This window comes from Bombina bombina, chromosome 1 (genome assembly GCF_027579735.1).
Source record: "Bombina bombina isolate aBomBom1 chromosome 1, aBomBom1.pri, whole genome shotgun sequence".
NCBI lineage: Eukaryota > Metazoa > Chordata > Amphibia > Anura > Bombinatoridae > Bombina > Bombina bombina.
The window spans coordinates 653,020,333-653,040,740 of NC_069499.1; the positions used below are offsets into that span (position 1 = coordinate 653,020,333).

At 41.7% G+C, this 20,408-nt stretch overlaps 1 protein-coding gene across 3 annotated transcripts in view; it reads left to right on the forward strand.

Annotated features, from left to right (window-relative positions):
- The window catches only part of XIAP (X-linked inhibitor of apoptosis), a 186,158-nt gene extending 167,737 nt beyond the window's left edge, over window positions 1-18,421 (forward strand). For all 3 annotated transcript variants that reach the window (XM_053699118.1, XM_053699119.1, XM_053699117.1), the window contains exons 6-7: window positions 13,695-13,883; window positions 17,810-18,421. In XM_053699118.1, the coding sequence (XP_053555093.1) occupies window positions 13,695-13,883; window positions 17,810-18,003 (383 nt within the window). In that variant the 3' untranslated portion in view covers window positions 18,004-18,421. The remainder of the gene's footprint in view (window positions 1-13,694; window positions 13,884-17,809) is intronic.
- The last annotated feature ends 1,987 nt before the right edge of the window (window positions 18,422-20,408 follow it).

Sequence of the window (20,408 nt, forward strand, 5' to 3'; positions counted from 1 at the left end):
AGACGAGCAACGTTGAAGACTGTAGACACAGTGGTGGGCCAAGGAAACTTAGCGCAGCAGATGAAAGACGCATCATGCTTCCCTTTGCAATCAGAAGATGTCCACCAGTGCCATCATCTCAGAATTGGAAGAAATTAGTGAGACCCTGGTACACCATCTATTGTCCGTAAAAGTCTGATGCTGAAGTGGTCTTAATGGAAGACTTTTCGTCAAAAAAAGCCATACGTCCAATATGTAACAAGGCCAAGTGACCCAATAATGCATAAAAACACATGCCGGTGCATAGAAATGGCAGCAGGTGAAAAATATGGCTGTAGCAGAAGGCAGTTTGTTCACCAAAGGGCTAGAGAGTGATACAAGAATGAGTGTGTGCAGGCAATGTTTAAGGTACCTTGCAAGTTTGCAAATGGAGTTGGGGATTTGGCCAGAATGAAGTCTCCTCAATGCCGAGAAGTACAGACTGATATTTATCCATCATGCAATATAATCAGGGAGGCATCTGATGGTCCCAAATGTATTTTTCTGCATGACGACCCCAAACATACAGCCAAAGTCATTAAGAGCTAAACTTTGCGTAAAGAAGAACAAAGAATCCTGAAATTTATGGTTATGGTCCCAAAGGGCCCTGATCTCAATATCATTGAGTCTGTTTAGGGTTACATGTAGAGGCAGAAGCAACTGAGTCTGCCTAAATCCACAGAAGAACTGTGGTTATTTCTTCTCGATGTTTGGAACAATTCACCTGCCGAGTACCTTAAAAAAAACAACTGTATGCAAACGTAGAAGAATTTATGCTGTTTTAAGGTAAAGGGTGGTCACACCAAATATTGACTTGATTTAGATTTTTCTACTGTTCACTCGCTTTGCATTTTGATAATTGATCAAAAAAAATTAACATTTCTATTTTGAAAACATTCTTAATTTACAGCATTTTTCACACCTGCCTAAAATGTATGCAGGTGTACCTCGGAAATATTGTGGGTTTGGTTCCAGATCACTGCAAAAAGCAAATATAGCAATAAAGTGAGTGACACTTATTTTTTCGGCTTTCCAGAGAAATACACAAACAGGGCAGAGGATTGACGAAATTCTTTAGTCGTCTGTAGGTAGAATTTTAGAGCACACACAACATCCAGGTTGTGTTTTTCAAATTTTCCTTATGAGAAGAAGGATTAGGACATAGAGAAGGAACAAGAATTTCCTGATTAATATTGTTATCCGAAACCACTTTAGGAAGAAATCCCAATTTAGTATGAAGAACCGCCTTATCAGCATGAAAGATAAGGTAAGACGAATCACACTGCAAAGCCGAGATTTCCGAGACTCTCCGAGCAGAAGAGATAGCAATAAGAAACAAAACCTTCCAAGATAACAACTTAACATCTATGGAATGTAATGCCTGTCACAAAACTTTAAGTCTGTTGCTCCTTCTTGGAGCCTTAATTTAGTTCTTAAACACAGGCCTGATTCTGACCAAGGCCTGACAAAAGGATTGGACATCTGGCACATCCACCAGACACTTATGCAACAAAATAGATAATGCAGAAATCTGACCCTTCAGATAACTGGCTGATATTTCTCTCTCCAGACCCTCCTGGAGAAAAGACAAAATCTTAGGAAACTTGACCCTACTCCAAGAGTAGCTCTTAGATTCGCACCAATAAAGGTATTTACGCCATACCTTATGGTAAATCTTTCTAGTAACAGGCTTGTGAGCCTGAATCATGGTCTCAATAACCAACTCAGAAAAACCACGCTTAGACAAAACTAAGCGTTCAATCTCCAAGCAGTTAGCTTCAGAGAAACGAGATTTGGATGAAGGAATGGATCCTGAATTAGAAGGTCCTTCCTCAGAGGCAGCTTCCAAGGTGTAAGAGATGACATCTTCTCTAGGTTTGCATACCAAATCCTGCGCGGCCACGCAGGAGCTGTTAAGATTACCGACGCTCTCTTCTGTTTGATATAAGCAATGACTCGTGGAAGGAGAGCAAACGGAGGAAACAAGTATGCCAGACTGAAATGCCAAGGAACCGCCAGAGCATCTATCAGGATGGCCTGTTGATCTCTCAACCTTGAACTGTACCTTTGGATGGTGTGCCCACTCCCCGGGATGAAAAGTCTGTCTGCTCAGGAAGTCCGCTTCCCAGTTGTCCACACCTGCAATGTGGATTGCAAAAAGACAGCAATTATGATCTTCCGTCCACTGAATAATCCGAGCCACCTCCTTCATGGCTAAGGAACTCCGAGTTCCTCCCTGGTGGTTGATGTAAGCCACTGAGGTGATATTGTCTGACTGGAACCTGATAAAAGGACCAAGGACAACTTGAGGCCAAGCTATCAGAACATTGTAGATCGCTCTCAACTCCAAGATATTTATGGGAAGAGCATACTCCTCCCGAGTCCATAGTCCCTGACCAAGCTGGCGTCCGTGGTTACAATCACCCAATAAGGTCTCCGGAAGCATGTGCCCCGAGACAGATGCTCCTGAGAAACCCACCACGGAAGAGAGTCCCTGGTTGACTGATCTAGACCTATCCTCTGAGACAGATCCGAATGGTCTCCGTTCCTTTGTCTGAGCATGCATAGCTGCAGCGCTCTCAAATGGAATCGAGCAAAGGGAATGATGTCCATGGAAGCAACCATCAGACCAATTACCTCCATACACTGAGCCACTGATGGCCAGACAGTAGAATGCAGATAGAGGCAAGAGGAGAGAATTTTGGATTTCTTTTACAAGATATACCGAGTCCACGGGTTTCATCCTTTACGTGTGGGATATATTCCTCCTGCTAACCGGAAGTGGCAAAGAGCACCACAGCAGAGATGCTATATAGCTCCTCCCCTAACTCCTCCCCGCAGTCATTCTCTTTGCCTATGCTAGCAATAGGAAGGGTAAAGTTTATGTGGTGATAAAAAGATAGTTTAGTTTTTCTTCAATCAATAATTTTTTTATTTTAAATGGTACCGGTGAGTACTGTTTTTACTCTGGCATGACATAGAAGAAGAATTATGCCTTGAGTCGGATGATCTTAACAGTAGTAACTAAGATCCATGTTCGTTCTCTCAAGTTTTACTGAGGAAGTACAGGAGAAATCTTCAGTATGGGGGAACGTTTTCTTGCTGCAAGCAGTATCAAGGTATGTGCAGTCATTTACATTCTGAGGAGACCTGATATATCAGAATTTGGCTGACATATTTCCCATGCGGGGAAAGGGTAAGCAGTATTCCTTATATAAAAAAAGGGTGGTACTGTAGTAACCTGTGTATTATTATCCCATTCAAAATAACATGGGATACTTAAGGGCTGGTTTTAGACACTGGGGCAGCCTAGGAAACACCTAATGTTATGACTATGGGGTTTATTGAGGCTGAGTTTAATTTTTCTGTGGGGTTCACATGGCATGTTCATTCCAAAAAAGCAGTGTGTGCATATTTTTATTGTTGAAACGCTTCCCATGCGGTTTTATCGAGTTGTCGGTTCATCAGACATGATGGGCGGGGCTTAATTTCCTGCTTCAGTGCGCAGTTAGTTTCTGGAGAGGTAGCAGCCATTAGCTCCGGTTGGAACCAGACTGTGAGGCTGTATTTTGGAGTGGGACCGGATCGTTTTGACAGGTCTTGGGGGCAGGTAGGCGCCACAGCAGAACTGTGGCGAGGTGCAGAATCCATTAAGTGAAAATTGTCTGCAGATCGTTTTTTACTGCCTAATTTACTAAAAATAAGATTTAACTCTCCTATTACTTGTGGTGCAATATCCGATAGCAGATTAGGCTCTTATATCAACAAAATTATTCATTTTGAATATCGTTTTAACAATTTTGCAAAACAGCGCATTAACCTTTTTTTTGTGCTGAATTGTTTTTTTTTCACATATAATAAAGATTGGGAACGACTTGTGCTGTTATTACTAGTCTGTACAACATGTCTGACATGGGAACTCAGTGTTCTATGTGTTTAGAAGCCATGGTGCAACCCCCTCTTACATTGTGCCCTTCTTGTACTGAAAGGGCCTTACACTGTAAGGATCACATTTTAAATTAAGAAAGTGGGCCTCAGGATGGTTCTCAGTCTGCAGAGAATCGGGATATGCCATCTAATTCTCCCCAAGTGTCACAACTTTTAACGCCCACACAAGCGACGCCAAGTACTTCTAGTGCGTCTACTTCTTTTACTTTGCAAGATATGGCTGCAGTTATGTCTACTACCCTTACAGAGGTATTGTCTAAACTGCCAGGTTTGCATGGTAAACGCCATAGGTCAGATATTAATGTAGATACTGAACCCTCTGACCCCTTAGTGGCTATTTCCAATGCACCCTCCCAATGCTCTGATTTGGGGGTTAGGGATTTTATGTCTGAGGGAGAACTTTCAGAGTCAGGAAATTTATTACCTCAAACAGATTCGGACTTTGTGTTCTTTAAATTCAAATTAGAACACCTCCGCTTATTGCTCAGGGAGGTTCTGGCGACTCTGGATGATTGTGACCCGATCCCCCCAGAAAAATTGCATAAAATGGACAAATATTTGGAAGTACCTACTTACACGGATGTTTTTCTGGTTCCTAAGAGAATTTCGGAAATTGGTAAGAAGGAATGGGATAGACCAGGTATACCGTTTTCTCCCCCTCCTAGTTTTGAGAAAATGTTTCCCATATCTGACACCATGCGGGACTTCTGGCAATTGATTCCCAAGGTGGAGGGAGCTATATCTACTTTAGCTAAACGTACAACTATACCCATTGAGGACAGTTGTGCTTTTAAAGACCCTATGGATAAAAAATTAGAAGGTCTTCTAAAGAAAATATTTGTTCAACAGGGTTTCCTCTTACAGCCTATAGCTTGCATGGTTCCAGTAACTACTGCAGCTGCCTTTTGGTTTGACACCCTGGAAGAGTCTCTGAAGGTTGAGACACCTTTAGAGGACATTTTAGACAGAATTAAGGCTCTTAAACTAGCAAATTCTTTTATGACTGATGCTGCTTTTCAACTTGCAAAATTAGCAGCGAAAAACGCAGGCTTTGCCATTGTAGCGCGTAGAGCGTTATGGCTAAAGTCAAAATCTAAGCTTTTATCTATTCCCTTCAAAAGTAAGACCCTATTCGGGCCGGAGTTGAAGGAAATAATCTCTGACATTACTGGAGGTAAGGGTCACACCCTACCTCAGGACAAGCCCCTCAAGATGAGGAGTAAACAAACATTTTTTCGTTCCTTTCGAAATTTTAAAGGAACATCCTCTGCTTCCTCTTCCTCCACTAAGCAGGAAGGGAACGTTGCTCTATCCAAGGCGGTCTGGAGACCTAGCCAGGCCTGGAATAAAGGTAAACAAGTCAAAAAGCCCACTGCTGCTACCAAGACAGCATGAAGGGGCAGCCCCCGATCTGGGACCGGATCTAGTAGGGGGCAGACTCTCTTTCTTTGCTCAGGCTTGGGCAAGGGATGTACAGGATCCCTGGGCATTGGAAATTGTGACCCAGGGGTATCAGTTGGAATTCAAGGACTTCCCCCCAAGGGGAAGATTTCATCTGTCAAGATTGTCTGTAGACCAGACAAAAAGAGAGGCGTTCTTATGCTGTGTAAAAGACCTCTACACCATGGGTGTAATTTGCCCAGTTCCAGATCGGGAACAGGGGCAGGGGTTCTATTCAAATCTATTTGTGGTTCCAAAAAAAGAGGGAACCTTCAGACCAATTTTAGATCTCAAATGTCTAAACAAGTTTCTCAGAGTCCCATCGTTCAAGATGGAGACCATTCGTACAATTTTGCCAATGATCCAGGAGGGTCAATACATGACCACGGTGGACCAGAAGGATGCGTACCTTCACATTCCTATCCACAAGGATCATCATCAGTTCCTGCGATTTGCATTTCAGGACAAACATTATCAGTTTGTGGCCCTTCCCTTCGGGTTGGCTACGGCTCCCAGGATCTTCACGAAGGTTCTAGGGTCTCTTCTAGCAGCTCTCAGGCCGCGAGGCATAGCGGTGGCGCCCTATCTGGCCGATATCTTGATCCAGGCGTCAACCTATCATCTGTCCAAATCTCACACGGACATCGTGTTGTCATTTCTGAGAACTCACAGTTGGAAAGTGAATATAGGAAAGAGTTCACTAGATCCACAGACAAGAGTTCCATTCCTGGGAACTCTGATCGACTCGGTAGACATGAAAATATTTCTGACAGAAGTCAGAAAATCAAAGATTCTAAATATTTGCCGGGCTCTGCAGTCCATTCATCGGCCATCAGTGGCTCAGTGTATGGAAGTCATCGGACTAATGGTAGCAGCAATGGATATCATCCCGTTTGCTCGCTTTCATCTCAGACCACTACAACTGTGCATGCTCAGTCAGTGGAATGGGGATTATGCTAATTTATCTCCTCAGATAAATCTGGACCAAGAGACCAGAGACTCTCTTCGGTGGTGGTTGTCGCAGGACAATCTGTCCCAAGGGATGTGCTTCCGCAGGCCATCTTGGGTAATAGTAATTACGGACGCCAGTCTTCTGGGCTGGGGTGCAGTCTGGAATTCCCTGAAGGCTCAGGGTGTGTGGACTCAGGCGGAGTCTCAATTGCCAATCAATATTCTGGAACTGAGAGCGATATCCAACGCGCTGCTAGCGTGGCCTCAGTTGGCTTTGGCCAAATTCATAAGATTAAATTCGGACAATATCACGACTGTGGCATATATCAATCATTAGGGGGGAACAAGGAGTTCTCTAGCAATGATAGAAGTATCAAAGATAATTCGATGGGCGGAGGCTCACTCTTGCCATCTGTCGATCTATATCCCAGGAGTAGAAAACTGGGAAGCGGATTTTCTAAGTAGTCAGACTTTTCATCCGGGGGAGTGTGAACTCCATCCGGAGGTGTTTGCTGCCTTGACTCATCAATGGGGCACACCGGAATTGGATCTGATGGCATCTCGACAGAATGCCAAACTTCCACGCTACGGGTCCAGGTCAAGGGATCCCCAGGCTGTACTGATAGATGCTCTAGCAGTACCTTGGTTGTTCAACCTGGCTTATTTGTTTTCACCGTTTCCTCTCCTTCCTCGTGTGATTGCCAGAATCAAACAGGAGAGGGCTTCAGTAATTCTAATAGCGCCTGCGTGGCCACGCAGGACCTGGTATGCAGACTGCCATTGAGAAAGGACCTTCTCCTTCAAGGTCCTTTCCAGAATCCAAATGTCACTTCTCTGCAGCTGACTGCTTGGAGATTGAACGATTTTATCTAAGCGGGGTTTCTCTGAGCCGGTCATTGGTACCTTGATTCAGGCTCGCAAGCCAGTCACTAGAAAAATTTACCATAAGATATGGCATAAATATCTTTCTTGGTGCGAATCCAAGGGTTACTCATGGAATAAGATTAGGATTCCTAGGATTCTGTCTTTTCTCTAAGAAGGATTGGAGAAGGAATTATCAGCTAGTTCCTTGAAGGGACAAATTTCTGCTTTGTCAATTTTGCTTCACAAGCGTCTGGCAGATGTCCCAGATGTTCAGGCATTTTGTCAGGCTTTAATCAGAATCAAGTCTATGTTTAAACCAATTGCTCCGCCATGGAGTTTGAATTTAGTTCTTAATGTTCTTCAAGGAGTTCCATTTGAACCCATGCATTCCATAAATATTAAACTGTTATCTTGGAAAGTTTTGTTTTTAGTAGCTATTTCTTCGGCTCAAAGAGTTTCTGAGCTTTCTGCATTGCAATGTGATTCAAAAAACAAAAGGTGGAGTCCCAGGTCGATAAAATAAAATCAATTCTTTATTGGATTCGTTAAAAGTTGAATTCTTGTGAGACGCAGCTCACACGGTCACAAAGTCAGCCAAGAAGTGTGGAGAAATGAGCGTAGCACCAATGGCTTACATGTTTCGGCTAAATGCCGTAATCATAGCCATTGGTGCTACGCTCATTTCTCCACACTTCTTGGCTGACTTTGTGACCGTGTGAGCTGCGTCTCACAAGAATTCAACTTTTAACGAATCCAATAAAGAATTGATTTTATTTTATCGACCTGGGACTCCACCTTTTGTTTTTTGATGTCCTTGACCAGCCACGGAGTCCAGGTTATCCCTCCTCATTAACTGCTGGGCCGGGTGAAGACACAGACTTACTACACACACCCCCTTCCTAACGTCACGCGGTGACGTCTACAGAGCTGCAGACCGGGTTTTGCACAGAGGCGGAAGTAAGAGAAGTCGGCAGACACGCTGCCATCGGATATCGCTCCGTTCATATTCAGGACTTTCTCCCTTCAGTGCTCAAGGTACACCTCTCTTATTGGCTCATACATGTACTGTTTGGGGGTGTGTATGTCGACTTAGTCCCGGTGCCAGGCTTGGCTTTTTTGCTCACACACGGACTAAGTGTTAACCTTTTCTCCTTTGCTTACGTTGCAATGTGATTCCCCTTATCTTATATTCCATTCTAATAAGGTGGTTTTGCGGACTAAACCTGGATTCCTTCCTAAGGTTGTTTCAAATAAGAATATTAATCAGGAAATTGTGGTTCCTTCCTTTTGTCCTAATCCTTCCTCTAAGAAGGAACGTTTGTTACATAATTTGGATGTGGTTCGCTTTTTAAAATTTTATTTACAAGCGACCAAGGATTTCCGTCAAACATCTTCCCTGTTTGTTGTTTATTCTGGGAAGCGTAGGGGTCCAAAAAGCTACGGCTACCTCTCTCTCTTTTTGGCTGAGAAGCATCATCCGCTTGGCATATGAGACTGCTGGACAGCAGCCCCCTGAAAGAATTACGGCTCATTCCACTAGAGCTGTGGCTTCCACTTGGGCTTTTAAGAATGATGCTTCTGTTGAACAGATTTGTAAGGCTGCGACTTGGTCCTCCCTTCATACTTTTTCCAAATTTTCCAAATTTGATACTTTTGCTTCTTCTGAGGCTATTTTTGGGAGAAAGGTGCTTCAAGCAGTGGTGCCTTCCGTTTAGGTTCCTGTCTTGTCCCTCCCTTTCATCCGTGTCCTAAAGCTTTGGTATTGGTATCCCACAAGTAAAGGATGAAACCCGTAGACTTGGTATATCTTGTAAAAGAAAAGGAAATTTATGCTTACCTGATAAATTAATTTCTTTTACGATATACCGAGTCCACGGCCCACCCTGTCATTTTGGGACAGGATTTATTTTTTTATAAACTTCAGTCACCTCTGCACCTTGTTAGTTCTTTCCCTTTCTCTTCCTATACCTTCGGTCGAATGACTGGGGGGAGGAGTTAGGGGAGGAGCTATATAGCAGCTCTGCTGTGGTGCTCTTTGCCACTTCCTGTTAGCAGGAGGAATATATCCCACAAGTAAAGGATGAAACCCGTGGACTTGGTATGTCGTAAAAGAAATTAATTTATCAGGTAAGCATAAATTTTCTTTTTCTAATCTCTGTCAGAAAACATTTCATAGCTAGGGAATCTACTATGGTACCTAAGAAAACCACCCTTGTAGCTGGGACAAGGGAACTCTTTTCAAGATTCACTCTCCATCTGTGGGAACATATAAAAGACAATAAGATCTATGTATGAGAGTTTGCTTGTTGAAAAGATGGCACCTGAACCAATATGTCGTCCAGGTAGGGCGACATTGCAATTCCCCGAGACCTGACCATTACCAAGAGAGCCCCCAGAACCTTTGAGAAAATTCTAGGAGCTGTGGCAAGGCCAAATGGAAGAGCCACAAACTGAAAGTGTTTGTCTAGAAAAGCAAAGCTCAGGTACTTGTGATGATCCCTGTGAATGGGAACATGAAGATACGCATCCTTCAGGTCTATGGTCGTCATGAACTGACCCTCTTGTACCAAGGGAATGATGGACCGAATAGTTTCCGTTTTGAAGGATGGCACCCTGAGAAGACACTTTAAGTCTAGAATAGGACGAAAAGTTCCCTCTTTTTTTGGGAACCATAAACAGATTTGAGTAGAATCCCAGACTCTGGAACAATCACCCCCAGGGAAGAAAGGTCCAGAATGCAATTCAAGAATGCCTCTCTTTTTATCTTGGCTGCCGATAATCTTGAGAGAATAAACCTGCCCCTGGGAGGAAATGTTTTGAATTCTATTTGTCTGTCCCCCACTTGATTTGATCCCGGACCGGGGGCAAACCTTAGACTCAGCTGTGTGTTTTTTTTTTTTTATTGCTTCCCTTTGTTCCAAGACTTATTGCGCTTCCAAGAAGATTTGGACTGTTCCTGCTTGGAAGAGGGAGAGGAAGACTTTCCTTTGTAGTTACGAAAGGAACAACATTTATTATGATGTCCTTTAGGTCTATTCTTCTTGTCTTGTGATAGAAAAGACCCTTTTTCACCAGTAATGTCAGAGATTATTTCGGCCAAACAAGGTTTTACCCTTGTAAGGAAGCGCTAACAGCTTGGAATTAGAAGTAAAATCTGCTGACAATTATTTCAGCCACAATGCCCTGCGGGGTAGCACACCAAAGCCAGATATCTTGGTTCTTAGTTTAATAACTTGCATGGTAGCGTCAGAAATAAAGGAGTTGGCTAGTTTGAGAGCCTTAATCCTATCTTGGATCTCCTCCAAAGGAGCCTCTACTTGAAGAGAATCAGACAAAGCATTGTACCAATAAGATGCCACACTAGACACAGTGACAATACAAACTGCAAAGTTGCCATTGGAGACCCTGATGAACATACATCTTCAAATAAGCCTCCAGCTTTTTGTCCATTAGAGCCTTAAAAGAGCAGCTATCCTCTATAGGAATAGTAGTCCTCTTCGCCAGAGTAGAAATGTCCCCTTCTACTTTTGGCACTGTACTCCATGAATCTTTAATGGAGTCAGCGACAGGAAACATCTTTTTAAAAACAGGAGACGGGGAAAATGGTATCCCTGGCTCCTCCCATTCCTGTGCAATAATCTCCGTAAATTGCACGATCTGGAATAGAAAACACTTCCACAGAGGAAGGAACATTAAAGTATTAAGTTTACTTAATTTTTTAGGATTGACAACGACAGGCGAGAGGAACAGCAGGGCACTGTATTTGACGCCACTAAGCTTGGGACATTAGAGGAGACCACTGTGGCATTGTCTGAAGTGCATCATCCTGAGAGACGGTTGGCTCAGAGACAAAAAGTTTATCTTTATTTTTAATAGTCCTATCAATACATGAGGAACAAAATTGTAAGGGCAAAACAATTTGATTATCTAAACAAAGCAGGCATCTGTCCATAATAGCAGAATAATGCTTTATGATAGAGAAAATAAATTAGAAAAATGCAAACAAGTAAATGACCCTCTTTGAGGTACTGTCACTTTAAACCAAAATAAGAGTAGTAAAGTATACTAGTTCTCACAAGTATATTATCCTCACAGCAAGTAGAATTCCCTGCAAGTAATAGCAATACGGATTAGACTTAACTAAGCACCCTCTACACCTCAGCCTGCAGACTAAGACGCCTACCTGTCCCCTCGACTTTAGACAGACTCAGACTCCACAACAGCCGCCTCTGAGATCGCTCCAATATCCTTCCCGGAGCTGAAAGAGAAGTCACGTGACCGGCAAATGAATCTGTGTGTCAAACTCAAAAACACGTGCTTCAAACCGGAAGGCTGACAGAGTTTGTAAAACAAACCGCTCCAGCATCAGAGCTTTATATAGATCGCAACACAAACGATAAACCAAGTCTAAGGTGAAAAAGTGCACGCAATCACCTACACATCCTCCTGAGAATTAAGTGTTCCCAATAACTCTTGAGCCAACAACAGATTAACCACTTCCTGAAGGAGATTAACCCTAGTCTTTTGTTTCATCACATACCAATGTGCCTGCCCACTGCCTATAATAATCCTGACTCAGGATATAAGTCCCATAAAAAATGCAGAGGGTGTCCTTAACCCCTTTAGTGCCAGTCTCCCAGCCCCAGAAGACAAAAGGCACATCTAGCTGTCTGGCAGGAAGACAGCTCACCCAGTGTGAAAGGAAGCCACTCCTTACAGAGACCTGTGTAAAAAAGAAAGAACAGAGTAAACCTACTCTGGCTTACTTCATCTTATAAAAGCTGCAATCCTTGGCCACAAGTTAAGAGACATACATAAATGATATACAGAGGACCTGCTTTCTTGCTGCCTCTTGCCTATAGTTGGTACACAACTGTATTGCTCAAAACAAGGCTGTTGATGTCAATTAGACTAAAGTCCAGAATAATTTTCCCGGTAAGTGACCGCGGAAAATTCATAGGTGTAAGGTATGAAGCGCTCTCTGTCAAGCTGACTTTGGTTCCTGTAGCGAAGTCTAACACTAAGCCGATGCGGCTCTTGCTGTGGATCTCTTTGATACGATTTGGGGAGGATATTCTGTGGGAAGGAGATTGCTGCTTTTTCCCTGAAGTTAATTGCCCCAATGTATCAGTGATAGTAAAAGTGGTCCAAAATCAAGATACCTCTATCGCTGGAGTAAACACTGTGACGTCAGAGGAGTAGGAGGGCTTACAGGGCGCTAACATGCTACTCATTTGTATACAAGCTCTCACCAAAGGGAGTCCCAGGAGGGGAATGTAAGCCGCTCCACACAGGATCACGTAAGCATATTGTATACTGACATTGAAAATGTGTCTATAGCCAAGGATTAATTTCCAGTCCGGTTCGACCTAGTGTGCAGCGAACACCGCGGTCACTTACCGGGAAAATTATTCTGGACTTTAGTCCTATTGATATCAACTGCCTTGTTTTCGCAGCAATACAGTTGTGTACAAACTATAGTGCAGAGGCGGCAAGAACGCAGGCCCTCTGTATATAACTTATGTATGTCTCTTAACTTGTGGCCAAGCATTGCAGCTATTATAAGCTGAAGTGGTTACATATTGTTTTCAGGAATGTGATGTATATGTATAGGTATATTATGTTTCTTTTATTGGGTGTGTCACACAGAAGCTCTTTGGATCATGTTTAACAATAAAACAAAATTGCTTTGAAATTTTAAGAGTGCTGAATTCCCTTTCATTACAAGAGGATATAGAGATCCTCTCATATCTTTCTATTTACTATTGTTGTTATATATATATATATATATATATATATATATATATATGTGTGTGTGTGTTTATAAGTGTATATATAAAGAAAAATTGCGCCAATAGACTTGCTCGAAACAGGGTTTCCACAAACCTTCAATTTGTAAAAAGAGCAATATCTGAGAAGCGCAATAAAATGAGGTATGCCGGTGTATATGTATGTGTGTGTGTGTATGTTATGGGTAAAGTCAGATATTGGGGAATCCAAGGATTACCTGGGTAAAACGGACATTATCCAAGCGGCTGTGTGTGAAGCCCGATGTAAGTTCATAAATCCCCTCTGATACAGTGACTCGATGAAGAATATGCACTCGAACATATATATAAGATGCACTATAATTCCCGCATCTTCACTATCTTTTTTTTCCCCTCCACCTGGGGGGTTCAAGGGGGAAAAGCACCCCTTGTAAACCTCATTCCCCAAAGTTTACTTGGGGTGGATGCCAGAGGATCGGCGGGGGCGCCTTCCTTGAACCCCCCCAGGGGGAGGCAAAAAATGTTGTTGATGGGGGAATTATAGTACATCGGGCTTTACCCAGAGCCGCTTGGGTAATGTGCATTTTGCCCAGGTAACCCTAGAATGTACAAAGTGTGTGCTTTTTTTCTCTTTACTATGCCCTTTAAGTATAGTTCTTTTTATATCACTTAATAAAATATATTATATTGTTTTTCTCTTTTTAGACAGTGACTTATCAAAGAATCCTTTGGTGGTTGGTGCAGAACAGATGGGGTTTGATTTTGAGGCAGTTAAAAATATTATGGAAAAAAGAATCAAGGCAACAGGAAAAAATTACACATCACTGGAAGTCTTGGTTTCAGACTTGCTGAATGCTCAAACTGAAAATGGTGAAGAAAAGCCCAGAGAAAAAGGTAATTAGAACATTTTATATATTTAAAGGTACGATTTAAAGGGTGTTTTTGTTGTTGTTTTAGGTCTTCTAGACAAATGTACATTTGAATTATGTTTAACTATTACAAGAAAAATACTTTTCGTTATATCTAGATTTTGTACAGTTAGTGTTATCTAATATTTAGTACTTGCAGTGTAAAATAATATAGGATCATTTGGAACAATCTGCATTGTTTTGGGAGTTAAAAAAAAAATAGTAAAAGATGGAGTACATGGACTTTGAGATCTCAGGACTCAGATTTATGCTATAGGGTCACTCTACTGTATTTTCTCCCCTTAATGTGTTCCCAATGACTTGGTATATCAGATGCAGAGTATAAAATGTATTGGAAATTGCTCCTTTATGTTTGTTCTTGCAGTTGTGGTAGCTGGTTCTGCTCATTAAAACCAATAGAATGAAAATTTCACTACCTTATATTGGTCTAGAGAGAGATAAGATAAGGAGGTCTGATTTTACTGTAGGTTCAGTCAATTAATAAGGGTATGATCTTGAGAACAATAGATGGTGGTTTCAGTGAGCAAATTCAACTATTTTAAATAAAGAAGTCAATCTAAAGGAGCAGTTTCACATACATTTAATACTTTTTAGCAAGTATAACAAGTCATTGGAAAACCATTAAAGCGACATAATACCATATGCTAAATTATTTGAAAGTGATGCAGCACATCTGTAAAAAGCTGACAGGAAAATATCACCTGAACATCTATATGTAAAATATTACCTCACATTTTCTTCAGCTTACAGTAGTAACAAAGTGTCCTTTAGCTACTGTCCAGCTACAAATTGAAGAAAGAAAAAAAAACAGCCAATCAACATCAGCAGTGGCGAGGTCATGCTTTTATTATTATCAGGTATTTGTAGAGCGCCAACAGATTCCACAGCGCTATAAACATAGGGGGTTTACAAGGTAACATTTATAGGAGGTCAAATGGGTAGAGGTCCCTGCCAAGAGTTGCACTGTTGTAATCGTCTTATGCGGGTGATCTACAAACAGCTGGGCTCATAGGCTTACATGCTAAGGGGTTCAAGGGGATAGCAGTGGAATTAGGAAAGGTTAGTGTAGGTTGTATGCATCCCAGTACAGTCTTTAGGGAGCGCTTGAAGCTTTCAAAACTAGGGGAGAGTCTTGTGGAGCAAGGCAAAGAGTTCCACAAGATGGGAGCCAGTCTGGAGAAGTCTTGTAAACGGGAGTGTGAGGAGGTAGCAAGAGAGGAGGAGAGTAGAAGATTGTGGGCAGAGAGAAGGGGTCGGGAGGGAGAGTATCTGGAGTCAAGGTCTAAGATGTAGGGGGAGCAGTGCAGTTGAGGGCTTTGTATGTCAGAGTGAGAATTTTGTGTTTAAGCCTGGAGGCAAGAGGAATCCAGTAAAGGGATTGGCAGAGAGGGGCAGCAGATGAAGAGCAACGTGTAAGGAAGATGAGCCTGGCAGAGGCATTCATAATGGATTGTAAAGGAGCTAGGCAGCAGCTAGGGAGACCAGAGAGGATGGAGTTGCAGTAATCGAGGCAGGAAAGGGAGAGAGAGGGGATTATAATCTTAGTTGTGTCTTGTGAAAGGAAATGTCTAATTTTAAAGATTTTTTTTTAAGGTGGAAGGGGCAGGCTTTAGCCAAGGACTGAATGTGAGGAGTGAAAGAAAGATCTGAGTCAAGTGTGACCCCAAGACATAGAGCATGTGGGCTAGGGGTAAAGATGGAGTTATCGACAGTTATAGAGAAGTTGGGGGTAAAGATTTTTGAAGAAGGGGGAAAATAAGAAGCTCAGTTTTGGAGAAATTTAGCTTAAGGTAGTGAGAGGACATCCAAGATGAGATATGAGAAAGACAGTGACACAGGTTTGCGAGGAAGAAGATAGGTCTGGTGCAGAGAGGTAGATTTGGGTGTCTTCGTCATACAAATGGTATTGAAACCCATGGGACTTTATTAAGGAACCTAAAGATGTGTAGATTGAGAAGAGAAGGGGACCAAGGACAGAGCCTTGCGGTACCCCAACAGAAAGTGGTAACGGGGCAGAGGATGCCCCAGAGAAGGCTACACTAAAGGTACGGTTACACAGATAGGAAGAGAACCACGAGAGAGCTGTGTCGCAAATACCGAAAGATTTGAGGGTTTGGAGCAGAAGAGGGTGGTCAACAGTATCGAAGGCTGCAGACAGATCAAAGAGGATAAGCAGAGAGAAGTGACCTTTGGATTTTGCTGTAAGTAGGTCATTGGTAACCTTGACAATTGCTGTCTCAGTAGAGTGGTGGGGGCGAAATCCAGATTGCATTGGGTCAAGGAGGGAGTTAAGTGTAAGGAGATGGGATAGACATACATATACTAGCTTTTCAACAAGCTTCGAGGTAAGAGGGAGTATGGAAATAGGGTGGTAGTTTGATGCAGAGGTTGGGTGTGACCAGTGCGTGTTTAAGAAATGAGGGAAATGTAACAGTGCTGAGGGAGAGGTTGAAGATGTGTGTGAGTCTAGGGTTAAGGGTATAAGAGAGGGCAGGGAGTAGCTGTGAGGGGCTGGGGTCGAGGGGACAGGTAGTGAGGTGAGAGGATAGTATAAGGGCTGAAACTTCATCCTCTGTAACAGGGGCAAAATAAATACATTTATGGCTATGTGGGTTTTGGATGGGTGGGGGTGGGCGGAAATGAGTATTGAACATGTAGAACAGACGTTTTGGGTTTGAAGAAAGAGTAGAGATAAGAGTGGCGAAGTAATGTTGCTTATATAGATTAAGGGCAGAGTTCAAGATGAACTTGTAGTGAAGAAAGTCAGCTGATCTCCGAGATTTTCTCCAGTGTCACTCAGCAGTACGTGAACATCTGCGTAGGTACCGTGTCAGAGGAGTATGCCAGGGCTGAGGATAAGTGTATGATTTCTGAGCTATGGTAGGCGGGTCCAAATTGTCAAAGACCAATGTAAGGGTGGAGTTTTAGTGGTAGATAGATTCATCAGGGCAGGAAAAGGAGGGGATGGAAGAGAGGAGAGGTTCGAGAGAGCTAGCGAGCTGTTTCTGATCAAATGACTTGATGCTTCTGTGAAGTTTGATGTGAGGGGTAGAAGGAGGGAGAGTTGTAGGGAGGGATGTGATCTTACAAGTGAGGAGATGATGGTCCGAAAGAGGAAAAGGGGAGTTTGTAAAGTTTGAGTTAGTGCATCAATAGCACTCTTGTAAGATTTCATAGTAAACTTCATTAAACTGAGTAGGGAAATATGACTGTGCCTGCACATGCCAGATGTACGCTCCCTTGCAAGTCCCGAGACTAGCATCCTGTTTTTTTTTTTTTTACATGTTGATGTTTAGGTGATATTTTCTAGTCCGCTTTTTACAGCTATGTTGCATCACTTTCATGTCCCTTTAAGGGGAAACCAGTTTTACAGTATAGTTTACCTATAAAGTAATTTTCAGTCATTGTTCGTATTTGCTTTCTGGTACATGGTATTGTTTTCAATTTGACACCTCATTCTCTATATGTCCACCGTAACTCAATGACAGCTAATCTGACAACGGAACTTTGAATTAATTTTGTATAGTCATTTATGGAATAGAAGATTGCCACGTAACATTCTAATGTTGTTATTTTTCAGATGTGCAATCTTTGTATTTCAAGGGCATTATCATATCAGAGTTTTAGTGCCAAATTCCAGACTCAACCCATTTTTATAGACATGTCTTTGAGAAAAATAGGTGATGGGTTTTAATGAGCAAAATCAGATATTTCAACTACAAAAATAAACATGTATGAAAAAATTGCAACTCATTTTAATACTATGCAATAGATATAACAAGTCATTCGGAACTCATTAAGGGGAAACAAATTTTTATAGTACAGTGCCCCTTCAAGGAAAGAGAAATCGCTGTAGAACAGCAAGTGATATCTGTTTGTTCTGTTTCACAGAGATCAGCGTTGAAGAGAAACTAAGACAACTTCAGGAGGAGAAAATTTGTAAAGTGTGCATGGATCGGACAATCTCCATTGTTTTCATTCCTTGTGGCCATCTAGTGGTTTGTGCTGAATGTGCAGAAGAAATTAATAAATGCCCAATTTGTTGCACAGTCATACAAAGAAGACAGAAAATATTTTTGTCATGATCAGATATTCTATCAGTAAAAACCTTGAGATAATATTTTTGCAGCGAACATTGCAAAATAGAATAATCTACTATACAAGCATGACCATGTGTGCTTTCAGATATTTCTATTTATACATGTTTGTGTACTAGATGTTCAGAACGATCTTACAAATTATATTTCACTTTTTATTTGCCATGTCTAAGCCAATCATTATATGTACAATGTCAATAACATCTATAAATATGATGTTCACATAATTTATTTCATTTGAAATTTCTTTCTTGGCTTTTTAATTTATCTTAATTGTCTTGACTCCAGATAATTATTAAAACATTGCCTAAGGTTCTCGCAGATTGCAGTGGGTACTGTGACATTAACTCAACCAGATTTATATGTAATAACACTATTATTTTTAAATAAATTGTTTCGTTTTTAACTTCTTTCATTTCCCTTTTTTTGAATGAATCCGTTCTTGGGTAAGCTTAAAGTTAAGGTAAACTTTGATGAATCAGTGCCCTGTTTTTAAAAATACTATTAAAAACAGGGGCACTTTCATTCATCCCCGTTTTTGTACAAATACAGTTTATTCTGGAAGCCATTCCAGCGCTTCCCCCGCCATTTGCAAGTCTCTTCATACGTCACCAATGATGAATCCGGCTTCCTTCAATCACGGCTTCCCCCCCAGAGCAATCGTATTTTTAAAAACAGGGCACTGATTCATCAAAGTTTACCTTCACTTTAACGTTGGAGTAACTTAGATTTCAATGAAAATGTATCAAATTCATAATAAACAATTGTCCTTATGCTTGCAAATAAGTATATTCACATTTGCCAGCACAAAGCAGGCTGTTCTGCTCACTTACAAACAAACATGATCACTTGCTTTGTCATTTTCCATGAAAAACTGTTTCTCTTTCTTTCTTTCTTTCTCTCTTTCTCTCTTTCTTTCTTTCTTTCTTTCTTTCTTTCTTTCTCTCTTTCTTTCTTTCTCTCTCTTTTCTATAAGGTACGACGAGTCCACGGATTCATCCTTTACTTGTGGGATATTATCCTCCTGCTAACAGGAAGTGGCAAAGAGCACCACAGCAGAGCTGTCTATATAGCTCCTCCCTTAGCTCCACCCCCAGTCATTCTCGTTGCCTACTGTAAGTACTAGGAAGGGTAAAGTGAAAGAGGTGATAAAATATTAGTTTTTAATTTCTTCAAGCAAGAGTTTTTTGTTTTAAATGGTACCGATGTGTACTATTTACTCTCAGGCAGCAGATAGATGAAGACTTCTGCCTGGAGGATGATGATCTTAGCATTTGTAACTAAGATCCAGTGCTGTTCCCACAGAGGCTCAGGAGTACAAGAAACTTCAGTGTGAGGAACGTTTTCATTCTATACTACAGTGAGGTATGTTCAGTCATTTTTTCTGGAGAGACTGTGGTATTTCAGAAAGGCTGACAGTATCCCAATGAGGATAAGGGTAAGCAGTAATCCTAAGAGCTAATAAGAAGGGCATTACTAAGCTTGCATAAGGGGCTAATTACAAAAATGGTTGACACTGAGTTGTGAATGTTTGTGGGCAAATGTTTTATGAACTGGGAGTGCTGTTAACGTTTTGTGGGAAATAACGTTTTTTGGGCAACTTTATTGAGGGTACACTTGGCTTATTTTTTGGGTCTCAGAACCCACATGGCTAGTTTAAAACCGCTCTGGTGCGGTTCTTTGAGGCTGTAGAGACATTGAGTGAGATGGGCGAGGCCTATTTTCGCGCCTCAGATGCGCAGTTATTTTCACTCAGCAAGCTCTAACTCCTGAGGGCCCTGGTGGATGTTTTGGGCCAAATCGAAGCTTTAACCCCATATTTACTATCCCTGAGGGCAGGTAGGGCCACAGCAGGGCTGTGGCAAGGTGCTGGGGGTGTTTTTTCCGGATTTAGGCCTAATTTCAATCCGGTTTGCACATTAAAGGGTTAAATGTTAAATTTCCTTGTGGGGCAATCTTACTACATATATTGTGTCTGCTTGCAAAAATTTGAAAAACTTGGTGCGTTTTAAAGCAGTTTTGCAGAACGTGTATGCTTTTTTTCTCTTAAAGGCGCAGTACCGTTTTTTAAGATTATTTTTTTCACTAAATAAAGAGTTTTCATGCTTGTTTGTAGTCATTACTAGCCTGTTCAACATGTCTGACATTGAGGAAAGTCAATGTTCAATGTGTTTAGAAGCCTTTGTGGAACCTCCACTTAGAATGTGTCCCTCATGCACTGAAATGTCAATAAATTGCAAAGAACATATTTAGCTACTAAAAGTATGTCACAGGATGATTCTCAGTCAGAAGGGAATCAGGTTATGCCATCTAATTCTCCCCAAGTGTCACAACCATTAATGCCCGCACAAGCGACGCCAAGTACTTCTAGTGCGTCTAATTCTTTCACCCTG